Here is a 16,379-nt window from a genome sequence, read left to right on the forward strand (position 1 = left end):
TGGGTGGTTCTGTAACGGTGTTCCTCCTCCTCTTCAACCGAAGAGGAGGAGTAGTGATTCGACCAAGGCGCAGCGGGTTGTGAATACATAATGATTTAATTACAAGACGAACTAAACACACGAAGAACACTTGATATATTACAAAACAACAAAACGAATGTAGACAAACCTGAACATACGAACTTACATAAAACACGCAGAACGCACAACAGGAAAAATGACTACATAAAACGGAGAACGCACGAAACAGTCCCGTATGGTGTAACATAGACACAGACACAGGAGACAACCACCCACAACGAACACTGTGAAACAACCTACCTAAATATGACTCTCAATTAGAGGAAACGCCAAACACCTGCCTTTAATTGAGAGCCATACCAGGCAACCCTTAAACCAACATAGAAACAGAAAACATAGAATGCCCACCCAAACTCACGTCCTGACCAACTAACACATACAACAAACTAACAGAAATAAGTCAGGAACGTGACAGATCAGGTCTGATATTGAGGTGATATATTAGAGATCAGGTCTGCTATTGGGGTGATATATTAGAGATCAGGTCTGATTTTGGGGTGATATTTTACAGATCAGGTCTGATATTTGGTTGATATTGGGGGTGATGCCGTGGACGTTCGTTGAGCTGCCTGCCATGACTGGACCATTTAAATCAAACTGCCAGAGCAGAGGGGGAGACGGAGGGGGAAACGGATGTAGACTGAGGGGGAGACGGAGGTTGAGATGGAGGGGGAGAGTCATAAATCACTACCAGAAAAGGGTAAGACCTGCTTTTTCACTTCCATGAGGAAACAAATGGTCTACATTTTCAATGAAAAAAAAGTTTAAGTTCCACTGTCAAGCCGTTAGTTTGCCTCTCGCACAGCTTGTGTATGGTTGGCATTTCCTCAGGACAGAGTTATAGAAAAAGGATATATTACTGAACCAGAGGCCCGTTTTTTAACAGTGGGTTTGCCCTTACGGATGCCTTTTCAACTGCACTGACCAGCTGAATGCACTGTAACACTTTAGTTAAACAGTTGTACTGCACGTTGAATGAAGCCTTAGACCTGTATGCACTCACAGTACGGTGGCTAGTTACGCACGTGTGCGTGGAACGCAGCTTTATCAAACTGTTTAGGAATGTTCCATGCTGGGGATAGTAGAGTTTGTTAGCATTTTTGCACCTAAACACATGCAGCTTCGAGTGTAAGTTCCAGGAGCTACAGCGGAAACGTTAGCTCTAGCACAGCACCTACCCTTGTGTGTAGCACACCGGAAAGTAAACGCAATAATTAATTTCATACACTTGTTTTCTTTACTGTAAACTTCCCACCTGCTCCATTCGTATTCTCCACCCTATTGAAAGGATTACAACAACGATCCCCCTTTGAGGCGCAAAGTGCTATTTGTTGGCTCTCTCTTCAGAGGCTGAAGGGAACTAATGTGGTTCTCTTTTCAGTGCAGTTCCTAGAAGTAAAGTAATCAATTGAAATAAATGCATTAGGCCGTAATCTATGGATTTCACATGACGGGGCAGGGGTGCAGCCATAGGTGCAGCCAATCAGAATGAGTTTTTCCCCACAGAAGGTCTGTAAAACAGAAAGAAATACTCCTCAGTATGTTCAGTGTAAATACAAATTCACTTCAATACATTTTAACTGGATATACTGCCATTTTATTTTTTGCGGCAAAGCTCTTGCAATTCGACTGCTGCTACATTGATGTGGATTAGATGTTGCACAACAACAGTCCTTCTCCATATGAAGTTTATATATGTGTTTCAAATGCACTCCAGTGCATCTTCGATAGTACAAACATGTCACTCCACAACTCCACCCTGCTGAGAGCTATATCCCTTTTCTTCCACAGCAGGTAAAGCAGCCAGAATCAAGTTTAGCTTGGAATGCGACCGTGCTGTCGCTGGCCAGCGGCTGTACTGTAGCACGAGCCGTGCGTTTGTCTCAGAGCAAAAAGACAGATGGATGCAGCTGACACTGGCTCTGATAAAGTCAGTGTGGGTCGGTTGCCAGTATGTGAATTCAACTGGATTCTCAGCAGTGGTCTAGCCTAATGTGTAACAGTATGAGAAAAAGCAAAGCACTGGGCTCCGAAGTGGATGATATCAGAAATGTCAAAAACTAAATAGACCCATATTGGTCTGGCAAGTGTCAGATGTGCGTGTGAAACACACTGTCCACGATAGTCAGTCATTTGTCGAATGTGTTTTGTCAATGGAAAGCCAATGGAAAGTGTGTGAGTAGGGAGAGAGAGAGAGAGAGAGAGAGAGAGAGAGAGAGAGAGAGAGAGAGAGAGAGAGAGTCTCAGGTTTTTATCTTTTTCACTTTCCTCCCCCTAAATGATCATCCTCGTTGACAGATCCAGGGGCGATTGAAGTGCTACGTTCTAATGTATTACTATGTGGAATGGAAGGAAGCTCAAGAAGAGGTGAAAACAGCTCTAATCTAAAGTGAAGGGTCTCACCAATGCTAACCAATGTTTACTAGGCTACCAAATACACTGCTCAAAAAAATAAAGGGAACACTTAAAAAACACAATGTAACTCCAAGTCAATCACAACTTCTGTGAAATCAAACTGTCCACTTAGGAAGCAACACTGATTGACAATAAATGTCAAATGCTGTTGTGCAAATGGAATAGAAAAAGGTGGAAATTATAGGCAATTAGCAAGACACCCCCAATAAAGGAGTGGTTCTGCAGGTGGTGACCACAGACCACTTCTCAGTTCCTATGCTTCCTGGCTGATGTTTTGGTCACTTTTGAATGCTGGCGGTGCTTTCACTCTAGTGGTAGCATGAGACGGAGTCTACAACCCACACAAGTGGCTCAGGTAGTGCAGCTCATCCAGGATGGCACATCAATGCGAGCTGTGGCAAGAAGGTTTGCTGTGTCTGTCAGCGTAGTGTCCAGAGCATGGAGGCGCTACCAGGAGACAGGCCAGTACATCAGGAGACGTGGAGGAGGCCGTAGGAGGGCAACAACCCAGCAGCAGGACCGCTACCTCCGCCTTTGTGCAAGGAGGAGCACTGCCAGAGCCCTGCAAAATGACCTCCAGCAGGCCACAAATGTGCATGTGTCTGCTCAAACGGTCAGAAACAGACTCCATGAGGGTGGTATGAGGGCCCGACGTCCACAGGTGGGGGTTGTGCTTACAGCCCAACACCGTGCAGGACGTTTGGCATTTGCAAGAGAACACCAAGATTGGAAAATTTGCCACTGGCGCCCTGTGCTTTTCACAGATGAAAGCAGGTTCACACGCACATGTGACAGACGTGACAGAGTCTGGAGACGTCGTGGAGAACGTTCTGCTGCCTGCAACATCCTCCAGCATGACCGGTTTGGCGATAGGTCAGTCATGGTGTGGGGTGGCATTTCTTTGGGGGGCCGCACAGCCCTCCATGTGCTCGTCAGACTGCCATTAGGTACCGAGATGAGATCCTCAGACCCCTTGTGAGACCATATGCTAGTGCGGTTGGCCCTGGGTTCCTCTTATGCAAGACAATGCTAGACCTCATGTGGCTGGAGTGTGTCAGCAGTCCCTGCAAGAGGAAGGCATTGATGCTATGGACAGGCCCGCCCGTTCCCCAGACCTGAATCCAATTGAGCACATCTGGGACATCATGTCTCGCTCCATCCATCAACGCCACGTTGCACCACAGACTGTCCAGGAGTTGGCGGATGCTTTAGTCCAGGTCTGGGAGGAGATCCCTCAGCCACCTCATCAGGAGCATGCCCAGGCGTTGTAGGGGGTCATACAGGCACGTGGAGGCCATACACACTACTGAGCCTCATTTTGACTTGTTCTAAGGACATTACATCAAAGTTGGATCAGCCTGTAGTGTGGTTTTCTACTTTAATTTTGAGTGTGACTCCAAATCCAGACCTCCATGGGTTGATACATTTGATTTCCATTGATCATTTTTGTGTAATTTTGTTGTCAGCACATTCAACTATGTAAATAAAAAGTATTTAATAAGAATATTTCATTCATTCAGATCTAGGATGTGTTATTTTAGTGTTCCCTTTATTTTTTTGAGCAGTGTATATTCTTCTTACTTTTTTTCCATTGCTGTCCATTTATATCTTCCCAAGAGTCCTCTCTCTTTGATGGTTGTTTGTCTAAACTCAGCCAATCAGCATCCCTATTATCTTTAAGGGGACAGAAATGTTTCATGTCTTCAGAGCCAATTGGCTTATTCACTCTCACTCTAAGATAGATGTGCTGATAACCCTTAAAATAGCCCTATCAGTCCAGCCCTGTCACATTTCATCCAACAACCAAAACAACATCAAATGCTACACAGCTTTGTGGTTAATGAATGTCGATGAAGTGAGGAATTCCCTCTCCAGCTACTGACACCCAAATGGCACCCTATTCCCTATATAGTGCGCTACTTTTGACCAGGGCCCATATGGCTCTGGTCAACAGCCTCGGTCTGTCGGTTTCCTCCTCTTCTAATGCTAATAACTGCTTTCCCCTTACAGATGTCTGGTAGCCAATAAAACCTGCCCAAAGAACCACAGCTGGAGCAACCGCTTGTGCAGATGTATGGCGGTGCAACGCGACACCCCTTCCCCGCCCCAGACACAACGATCGGGTGAGTAGGCCCTAGTACTGATGCTGATACTGCACCTGTTGCACAACTGAATTACCGCTTATTAGACTGAATTAGCTACCGCTTATTAGACTGAATTACAGCTTATTAGACTGAATTACCACGTATTAGACTGAATTACCGCTTATTAGACTGAATTACCGCTTATTAGGCTGAATTAACATTTATTGGATTCAATTAACACGTATTAGACTGAATTAGCTACCGTTTATTAGACTGAATTGCCGCTTATTAGACTGAATTAGCTACTGTTTATTAGACTGAATTACCGCTTATTAGACTGAATTACCGCTTATTAGACTGAATTACTGCTTATTAGACTGAATTAGCTACCGCTTATTAGACTGAATTTCCGCTTATTCGACTGAATTACCGCTGGTTAGACTGAATTACTGCTTATTAGAATGAATTACCGCTTATTAGACTGAATTACTGCTTATTAGACTGAATTAGCTACCACTTTTTAGTCTGAATTACCGCTTATTAGACTGAATTAGCTACTGCTTATTAGACTGAATTACCGCTTATTAGACTGAATTAGCTACTGCGTATTAGACTGAATTACTGCTTATTAGACTCAATTACCGTTTATTAGACTGAATTAGCTACTGCTTATTAGACGGAAATACAGCTTATCAGACTGAATTAGCTACCGCTTATTAGACTGAATGACCATTTATCAGACTGAATTAGCTACTGCGTATTAGACAGAATTACCGCTTAATGTGGTGAATTATGTTTCTCTTTGAGTTCAATATTACTAAGATAGGCTCATGCTGTTCTGAGGGTGTCCTAGTTGTGGTATGGATTGAAATGTGGAGTCAAGAGAATGTGTTGTGCATGATTAACGCTCGTTTAATGGCCTCTTGCAAGACTGTGACAGAGTGAAGCGACATGCAAGTGTATCATTAAAGGTAAAAAAACGGATACAGAGAAGGACAATGTGCTCTTAGTTTTCTACAACAGCCCTCAAAAATCCTCACAGAGACACAGACCAGCACTTGAGTCTCTTCAACAACTCACCAACAAGAGAACATCTCGTTACACTCCACTCAATGTGACGCGAGAACGTCGCCGTGATCCCCATACACTGTTTACAACCTGAGCCCATTTTTTTCCTAAGGCAGATGTTGAAAGCACCCAGTGAGTTGTCACTATGAAAACACAACATGGCAGTTGTTTTTCAGTAGACGTGGCTACGCAGTAGACAGAACAAACGAGAGACAGAAGAATTCAGAAAGAATCCCAGAGCACTGGATTCCATGGCTTCGTCCCAAATGCAACCCTATTCCCTTTATAGTGTACTACTTTTGACCAGGACCCATAGTGGACTATGTAGGGAATAGGGTGCCCTTTGGGACGAAGTCCATGGCTCACGCCACTCTACCCCAGCCACAAAATGTTTATGAGGCAATGAAAGCAGGAAGCCAATCAAACAACTCTGTTGTTGCATGAAAGTTAATCTCTCTTAACAGACCTTGGCTTCAAAGTTTACTTACTCATATCAAAAAGCGTCTGGGTAAATTGGGAACATCGAGCCATCAAGATTTGGTTTAATGGGGATCACCCTTTTTCATCAGCTGATATTGACTTTATGATCAAAGCATAGCTTTATCATGCAGTTACCAGATTAAAGAAGATGTTGGTTATCTGTAGGTTTATTGTCCAGTCATACGATGACATTTACTGGCTGACAATTCATTGAATTTCTCATTGATTATCATTCAACCCCATTGCCATGTTCTACAATTTGATGGAACCAAAAGAAACATTTAGCTAGGCCTATATCTTCCACATTACAGACGAATACATCAACGAGACGACTTGATAGCCATGCGAGAGCTGCAGAGCTGATTCGTGTTTCCTCTTCACGCTAACCAACTTTGACAGGCCCAATCAGAGGTAGATCTAGAAGCTTAGAGGTGCGTGCTCTGCTCTACTCCGCTCACAGGGACAGTTTATCCCAAATGGCCACATTTGAGACGCAACCATGGAATAGAATGCCTCTGCTATGCAGTCAGAGGATCCCCAGGTCAGTATGAAACACCAACTGAAGTCTTCAGAGGAACAGGCACCAAAACCCTAGAGCTGGACAGTTATAGCGCCTGTTTAATATACAGTTGGGGTCATTACTCCTATAGGGGATTAGGACTTTGATTTAGGGAGACGGATACGTCATTGTGCCGTGGTTAATGTCCGTCCGGATTTAACCATCATCTAGAGTGCGGTATCATTCACAGAGGGAGGTGGGGTAGCTAAACCTGGGTTTTGTTTTTCCTTGGTTCGACTGCATCAGGGTTGTCACTAATGACTAATAGAGGGCTCTCTCTCTCCTATTTCTCTGCGATCACATCCTCTTGCATAAAGAGAGTGAGTGATTGAGTGATTGAGTGAGAGTGAGAGAAAATTAGAGCGAGAGTAAGGTAGAGGGAGAGAAAGAAAGAGAAGAGAGAGCGAGCGAGTGTGTAGAGGTAATTAACGTTTTTCTTTTTTTCTACCACGTCTCAAGGTTTGTGGTGATCTCATAAGTCACATAAGTAATGGTAGTTATGGGTGACTCCCTCTGCAAATAAACCAGAGTTTGGATGGCAGCTAGATCCTTACTCCCTCCTGTCTCTCTCTCTTCAGATAAGCAGAACATTGGCTTATAATGATCTCTACACAAGACAGAGGAGCTGGAGATCCGTGAGAGACCTTTCTAGCTCCATTAACTACAGTACACTACCTCCCTGATGATCACCAAAATCACAGAGACACCGTCGGCACATCGTTAATTATGGTCGACGTCAGCGGGCACAGTGTCAAACTTCTGTGTAAAACTGTTTTTATAAAGTTGACTTGGATGCCACTGAAAATGTGGTGATTATTTTCAGATTGCGAAGTTGTTGGACCGTTCCCAATCAAGCCAAACTTGATTAATGATTTACTGTAAATTCAACTCAATAATTGACAACTGACATTGATTCATGATTCATGATAAACCACAGTGCAACATTATGCATATTCAAGCATACCCAATAAGGGATACTTGACCAATTATCGGATGTGTTATTGAATAGCATCAATCACTAAAGACTCATTAATTATGAATTGATATTTTGCTCAAAGTGGAAATGTATTTTTCTCTTTGTCTGAAGCACCACAACAGCCCCATATACAATCAAACAGTCCATTAATATGCTAGGGTTAGAAAACTTCACTGTGGTAAACATCTCCACGCGTTGCCATCGCAATCTGGGTCTGTTCATCAGCAAACACATAAACACAGAAACGACAGGAATTTAGTTCCTGACTGCAGCCAAATCTCTCTCTCTCTCTCTCTCTGGAAGATATCCCATTCGTTTATTCGCCTGTGTTGTAAAGAAAACATCTGTTTGCTCCACTGGGGGGAAAATATATTGTGAGGAATGTAGGGCTCATTCTATTCAATCTATCTCCAATAGTTTGCTGCTGTGATGTCAAACAACAACTCTAGCTAGCTTTCAAGTCTGCAGGATACTGGTATGTTCTTCTTATGTACTGATACAGGATCTAAATTTGACCAGTTTCTCACAGCAGGAAAATAATCCTGCAGCAACAGCAAATATAGAGGTTGATACATTTTTAGTTAGGGCAAATCAAGTCGGACATTTCTAAGTGGGAATTACAAACTTTAGAAGCTTTTTAAACCTTGAATAGACTACAAGTTTGCATTTCCTGCTGTGCAGGAAATTTCCTGCAACAAGAGGGTTATCAAATTAAGATCCTACATCTGTAAGCTCTTGAGAAAAGTGTTCCATACCATCCGATCCAGGGGGTTACAACATCAACGTCTCCACACAGACGACTAGCCGAAAATAGAACATTTCACAATCTGTTAACAAGTGCTGACAACTCACAAACGATAGCAACCAGGGATATAAAACACATCTGTCTTTAGAACACCTGTATGTGATCAGATCTTCCTGGGTTGGGGTCAATTCCATTTCAATTCAGGAAGCGCCTCCTGAATTGACTGAATGGAAATATAACTGACCTCAACCCTGGTCTCTCAATAAGAATATGGTGAACTGACATGGAAATGCTAAATGTGTGTAATGTGTATGTTTTTATGCTTTTAATGTATGTTTTTATGTCTGTTTTTATCCTTTCAATGCCAAGAGTGCCAAAGCCAATATTCAATTTTGTGCAAACCTAATGGACAATAAAGTTTTGTAATGTACACTGAACAAAAATATAAGTGCAACATGTCCCATGTTTCATGAGCTGAAATAAATGATCCCAAAAATTTTCCATAATATTATGCACAAAAAGCTTATTTCTCCTTTGCCAATCCATCCACTTGACAGGTGTGGCATGTCAACAAGCTGTAGAAGGCCACTCTAAAATGTGCAGTTTTGTCACACAGCACAATGCCACAGATGTCTCAGGTTCTGACTGCAGGAATGTAAACTAGAGCTGTTGCCAGATAATTGAATGTTAATTTCTCTACCATACCAATGTCGTTTTAGAGAATTTGGCAGTATATCCAACCGACCTCACAACCGCAGACCACGTGTATGATGTCGTTGCTCATGTCAATGTTGTGAACAGAGTGCCCCATGGCATTGGGGCACTCTGTTGGGTTATGGTATGGGCAGGCATAAGCTACGGACAACAAACACAATTGCATTTTATCAATGTCAGTTTGAATGCACAGAGATACCGTGATGAGATCCTGAGGCCCATTGTCATTCCATTCATCCACCGCCATCACCTCATGTTTCAGCATGATCTGTACACAATTCCTGGAAGCTGAAAATGTGCCTACTCACCAGACATGTCACCCATTGAGCATGTTTGAGATGCTGTGGATCGACGTGTACGACAGCGTGTTCCAGTTCCCGCCAATATCCAGCAACTTCTCACAGCCATTGGAGAGGAATGGGACAACATTCCACAGGCCACAATCAACAGCCTGATCAACTCTATGCGAAGGAGATGGTTTGCGCTGCGTGAGGCAAATGGTGGTCACACCAGATACTGACAGGTTTTCTGATCCACACCCCTACCTTTTTTTTAAAGGTCCGTGACCAACAGATGCATATCTGTATTCCCAGTCATGTGAAATCCATAGATTAGGGCCTAATGAATTTATTTCAATTGACTCATTTCCTATGAACAGTAACTCAGTCAAATCTTTGAAATGGTTGCATGTTGTGTTTATATTTTTGCTCAGTATAATTCTAATCTAATCTCCTCCCCTGTATCTCTCTAGACTCGTTTGAAGCAGACGTCTGCGGGTCAGATAAGGAGTTGGACGAGGAGACGTGTCAGTGTGTGTGCAGACGACAGCGTCGGGCCTCGGGCGCATGCGGACTCCACCGCTACCTGGATAAGAACACGTGCCAGTGTGTGTGTAAGACGCTCCCATCGTCCTGTGGGCCGCACCAGCTTTTCAATAAAGACACGTGCCAGTGTGTGTGTAAGACGCTCCCATCGTCCTGTCGGCCGCACCAGCTTTTCAATAAAGACACGTGCCAGTGTGTGTGTAAGACGCTCCCATCGTCCTGTCGGCCGCACCAGCTTTTCAATAAAGACACGTGCCAGTGCTCCTGCGCCAGGACATGCCCCAAGCACCAGCCGCTCAACCGCACCAAATGTGCCTGCGAGTGCAACGAGTCACCCAACAGGTGCTTCCTGAAAGGCAAAAGGTTCCACCAGGCCACCTGCAGGTAAATACAGCTTGATGATGATGATGATGGATGGATGGATGGAGGATGGATGAGAAGGATTGTTGAAAAGGTGGAGGAGGACGGCATGGAGAAAGGTAAAGAATGGAGGATAGGGATAAGTCTCATGACGACGTTACAAATTGCTATCGGGACAGCCTTTTCAGGGCCTTTTCAGAGCATATTTCCATAGCAGACCATATACATTAGCATAGTCATTGGTAATTCAGGTAGCCAATCAAGATGAAGGACTGAAGGGGGGGGATGAAAATCTCCTCCGTAGAGCAATGTGGAAAGAAGAGACTAAGTGACTTGGAGGAGAGTGTGGTTGGGAGCGTTCCTGAATTATTGATGATATTCCAGTTCCAGTTGAACCCAGTACTCTACTGGAGACGAGACTAGGGCATACGGCTCTTGGCCAAAGTAGTGCACTAAATAGGGAACAGGGTGCCATTTGGGACGCAGCCTAGGTATAAGTCCTGTTCGATCCATGCCGCGAAGCCACAAGGCTGTACCACAGCTGTGTTTGCCAAACCCTAAAATGACCTGGCCTGTGTAAGACTAACCCTCCCCAGCTGGTGTGTAGCAGAGCCATGCTTCCAGACTCTGGGTAACGGAGAGAACGTATGCGGCCGCACAGCCAGAGCTGTGCAGCGTTCTATCATTGAGAACTCCAACAAAGCTAGAATGGCGGGCTCAAATAGAACGTGAAGAGTTATTATGTCAGCAAACCACTGGAATATATGAATTATGTTAACTGATGACTACAATTGAGGACTCAAAAACATGTCTATTTGCATACAGGGAAACTCATATGAACTGCTGTACTATATACATTACATGGCCAAAAGTATGTGGACACCCCTTCAAATTTGTGGATTTGGCTATTTCACCCACACTCGTTGCTGGCAGGTGTATAAAAATGAGCACACAGCCATGTAATCTCCATAGACAAACATTGTCAGTAGAATGGCCCGTACTTAAGAGCTCAGTGACTTTCAACGTGGCACCGTCATAGGATGCCACCTTTCCAACATGTCAGTTCGTCAAATTTCTGCCCCGGTCAACAGTAAGTGCTGTTATTGTGAAGTGGAAACATCTAGAAGCAAAGTGGTAGGCCACATAAGCTCACAGAACAGGACCGTCAAGTGGTGAAGCGTGTACCGAGTAAAAATCATCTGTCCCTGGTTGCAACCCTCACTACCGAGTTCAAAACTGCCTCTGGAAGCAATGTCAGCACAAGAACTGTTCGTCGGGAGCTTCATGAAATGTGTTTCCATGGCTGAGCAGCCGCACACAAGCCTAAGATCACCATGCACAATGCCAGGCATCGGCTGGAGTGGTGTAAGACTCGTCGCCTATGGAGGAGTGGAAACGTGTTCTCTGGAGTGATGAATCACACTTCACCATCTGGCAGTCCTACGGATGAATCTGGGTTTGGTGGATGCCAGGAAAAGGCTACCTGCCCGAATGGATAGTGCCAACTGTAAAGTTTGGTGGAGGAGGAATAATGGTCTGGGGCTGTTTTTCATAGTTCGCGTTAGGCCCCTTAGTTCCAGTGAAGGGAAATCTTAACGCTACAGCATACAATGACTTTCTAGACAATTCTGTGCCTCCAACTTTGTGGCAAAAGTTTTGGGAAGGCCCTTTCCTGTTTCAGCATGACAATGCCCCAGTGCACAAAGTGAGGTCCATACAGAAATGGTTGGTCGAGATCAGTGTGGAAGAACTGGACTGGCCTACACAGAGCCCTGACCTCAACCCCATCGAAGACCTTTTGGATGAATTGGAACGACGACTGTGAACCAGGCTTAACCAGGCCCAATATCAGTGCCTGACCTCACTAATGCTCTTGTGGCTGAATGGAAGCAAGTCCACGCAATGTTCCAGCATCTAGTGGAAAGCCTTCCCAGAAGAGTGGAGGCTGTTATAGCAGCAAAGCGGGGACCAACTCCATATTAATGCCCATGACTTTGGAATGAGATGTTCGACGAGCAAGTGTCCACATACCTTTGGCCATTTAGTGTATATATGTCTGTGACATGACATTGCATGAATGGTAGTCATACATGTTCATTTTCCAGATACACAAATTCGACATAAATCATTTAAATGATTTGAGCAGCTGACAACTGCTTTATTTTTAGAAGTCTGCAACGAGAGAAGTCCTGTGAATACAAATCCGCCTAGGGTTGTAAATGAACTTGCAGTCCTGCACATTACCCTGCGATAAAAACACTGGAATAAGGGCAGCCCATTTACCAGTGATCTCACTCAGGTTACGTTGCCAGTTCTGCTCCTGTGGTCTTAAACCAGTGCCAGGGTGATAAACTATACCCAGTTAGTCAATATGAGCCCTCGTTAAGGGCTTGGTGTTCATTGGTTACAGTACAACATATTTCACTGGCAAATAAAAGGTTTCACTGCCTCACTGCTGTAAGTTAACTGCTAGTTCCCCTTGCCTGAAGGAACAACCCACAACCCACTATGGCGACCCCTTGTAAACCCACGTTAATATGATTTATGACTATCCATCTGCAGTAAGGATCCAATGTCGGGAAAACGGCATAGATTTGAGATAGAATAGAATCAGTTTTAGTTTATTCCTGTTTTTATTTGATACCAAACTTACTAGAAAAGGTTAATTTCCTGAAGAAAATGTGTGTTATTGATTTCGACCCCAACTGAGGGAGTTTTTGTCAGACACCTGAGGGACTTCCTTATATCGATGCCATACCATTGACATATACTGAGTAAGAGGTTGTCCCTAGTAGGACAAATATTAAAAGAAAGAGTATGCCAGAATGGAGTAATAAACCTGTGGTTATATATATATGGTTAAAACTCCTGCACATTACATGATTTGAAGGGAAATTTACAAAAAAATGCAACTTCATATTCATCATCTCCAGCACCACCCCAACATTAACATGTCTGAAAATGGCGCGTTTCTGTGTTTTGTTGTAAAAAATATAGAGGAACGTAAGTGTTTCCAATGACATCATCGGTGTGCATCATGTGATTTTAACCAACTATGAGCAATGCCTACTATTTGCCTCCTAATTGTCTACTAATATTCATCTAATTGGATGATGATGTCATTGGAAACACATCTTCCTTTTTTTACTACAAAACATAGAAACACGACATTTTCCCATATGTTGGGAAATTGATGTTGATGTTGGGGTGGTGCTGGAGATGATGAATTTTTGAAATGTCCCTTTAACATGAATCGTCTTTGTCTTCCCCTACTGTAGTTGCTACGGACCACCTTGTGACGTGCGGAGGAATCGGCGCTGTGCATCAGGTTTTTACTTCAGCGAGGAGGTCTGCCGGTGCGTACCAACATACTGGAGAAGACAGGATTAACTTTGAGTTCACATTATGCAGCTGACCTGCTAACCGATTATAATGATTATAATCTATTATGCTAGCCGCAATCATGTGGAGAAGTACCTAGCCTGGACCTAGGTCGGGAAAGGGTTGAAAGGACACCGAGTTTGTGGGCTACTTTGGAATTATAAAGTGGCACTTGGGACATATTATGGACATATTGATGTGAACCCCAAATATCATGAGAGGATCTAATGAAAAGACTGAAGGATGGGGAGCAATTTTGTATTTTTTTGATATTCGTACGTCAGATATTGATTATATAATTTATTGCCACTAAATGTTTGCAATTTCTTTGTTTATTGCAATTTCAATCTTTCCAAGAAAATACACTGTGATCAATATGTGTGTTTCATGTGATGCCTTTTTAAAATTAAAGTTGTATATTGTTAACTTATTTCTAATCTAGTTTATCATATTGAATTGTAGTTACTGATTGTAAATAACTAAAGTACACACTTATCTTACAATTATGATCTTATGGCAGGCTATATTTACACAACAAAAATGTAATTTAAATTTCCATTATGAATTAACCCAAAATAGCATGTCATTTCTGAACTGCCATCCACAGCATACACATTTATGTTAGATACTTGAAAATATACTATATATCACTTTTATCTTTGGTCAACCACCTCACCAGCAATACTAACATTGGACTCTCAGTTCTAGGATCATGATGATAGGGCCATACGTTTTCCCAGGTTTGGCCCATTTTATGACATGATGAGGATATCCTATGAATGGAAATCACCAGTAGGAGACCTCCAAGGAAGGGATACCGTGAACTAATACATGAATCCTGCCTTGTCAATGAATGAATACTACTACTATGGAGAACCCTAATCGGCAAATTGGACAAGGATATCCAATCTACAGTACAGCAGTATGAAGACCAGTATGAGAATGCTCCTAATCTTCTGACCAAAACTCATTGGACAAGTGAATGGATGTTTCAAAGTCGACCATGAAAGAGACAACGGGCTAAGGACAAACGGTTACACAGATGTTTCTAAGGTGCTCACTCCGTATGGGTTTAAAGAAGAGCAGGTTGAGTTGCTGTTATAGTGTTGAAGTATGTCATGGTCATTTTCTACGTCGACTGTATTTGTATTGTTCCTATGTTTTTCTACTGGAAAATAAATCACCAATTTCGCAAGACGCACAGCTATTCTGAGTCAGTGATTGGACTGATGTAACTGACCGACGGTTGATCGATTATGTGGAAGCATATAGTTCCTTTTTACTTGTCCTGTCTTTTGTCTTGTGTGCAGAGAAACTAGAAATGGACGCAGCAAAGCGTTTGGGCGGAAGGGCAATGAAAGAAGGCATGATAGATGGACTGTGGGTTTTGGCTTATTTCAACTGGAGAGTTGGAACGGGTTTATCTTGACATGGATATGCAAGCTAGCCACCGGGTTGGTATGTGAAAGACCACAGATGGCACTTAATAAATGTGTATTTATGAGCTTAGGAACTGGCCTGCGTCCACCTGACATTCACACACACTTTTCATCTGAGCACTGTAAATATAGTAAATCATTTGCTGCTCTTGTCCCACGCCAACGCATCAGTGTTAGTGTGATGTGTATGTTTTTTTTGTTTTTGCTGTGTGTCTGTGCCTGTCTGTCTGTGTGTGTGTGTGTGTGTGTGTGTGTGTGTGTGTGTGTGTGTGTGTGTGTGTGTGTGTGTGTGTGTGTGTGTGTGTGTGTGTGTGTGTGTGTGTGTGTGTGTGTGTGTGTGTGTGTGTGTGTGTGTGTGTGTGTGTGTGTGTGTGTGTGTGTGTGTGTGTGTGTGTGTGTGTGTGTGTGTGTGTGTGTGTGTGCATGCCATATTCCTGGACATTACCATTTTGGGCCTACCTCAACTACTAGAGGTACCACTCATTACGTTATAAAGTATTTCAAAGTGCATAGCCCCCCAATAATGCCATACATTCATAGTTCCATTGGGAGGGGAGGGGTGAGAGGTAGAAAGGGGCGTACTGCTGGTCTCCCCAGTTAAATAGAGCTCCACCTCTTTCTTATTTACACACCAGGTGGGCCCTTGTTCTCTTGAACCCCCAACCCTCACCCCTTGTTCACTTCACCAGTAAAAAACATCTGGAGCACTACCTCCATTACCTCCACCTATTCACTCTCTGTTACACTTTATCCAGACTCTTTATCTTCATCCAGAGTCTTTATCTTCCATCCAGACTCTTTATCTTCATCCAGAGTCTTTATCTTTATCCAGACTCTTTATCTTCCACCCAGACTCTTTATCTTCCATCCAGACTCTTAATCTTTATCCAGACTCTTTATCTTCCATCCAGACTCTTTATCTTTATCCAGACTCTTTATCTTCCACCCAGACTCTTTATCTTCCACCCAGACTCTTTATCTTTATCCAGACTCTTTATCTTTATCTTCCATCCAGACTCTTTATCTTCCATCCAAACTCTTTATCATCTTCCATTCAGACTCTTTATCTTTATCCAGACTCTTTATTTTTATCCGGACTCTTTATCTTCCACACAGACTCTTTATCTTTATCCAGACTCTTTATCTTCCACACAGACTCTTTATCTTCATCCAGACTCTTTATCTTTATCCAGACTCTTTATCTTTATCCAGACTCTTTATCTTTATCCAGACTCTTTATCTTCCACCCAGAC

General features: G+C 43.2%; 1 protein-coding gene across 1 annotated transcript in view; it reads left to right on the top strand.

Moving 5' to 3' along the window:
* Positions 1-14,884, top strand: part of LOC129841275 (vascular endothelial growth factor C-like) — a 62,089-nt gene extending 47,205 nt beyond the window's left edge. Inside the window, exons 5-7 of the mRNA XM_055909469.1 lie at positions 4,507-4,619; positions 9,874-10,330; positions 13,585-14,884. Of these exons, the coding sequence (XP_055765444.1) occupies positions 4,507-4,619; positions 9,874-10,330; positions 13,585-13,696 (682 nt within the window). The 3' untranslated portion in view covers positions 13,697-14,884. The remainder of the gene's footprint in view (positions 1-4,506; positions 4,620-9,873; positions 10,331-13,584) is intronic.
* Positions 14,885-16,379: the final 1,495 nt, after the last annotated feature.

This window comes from Salvelinus fontinalis, chromosome 42 (genome assembly GCF_029448725.1).
Source record: "Salvelinus fontinalis isolate EN_2023a chromosome 42, ASM2944872v1, whole genome shotgun sequence".
NCBI classification, from domain to species: Eukaryota; Metazoa; Chordata; class Actinopteri; order Salmoniformes; family Salmonidae; genus Salvelinus; species Salvelinus fontinalis.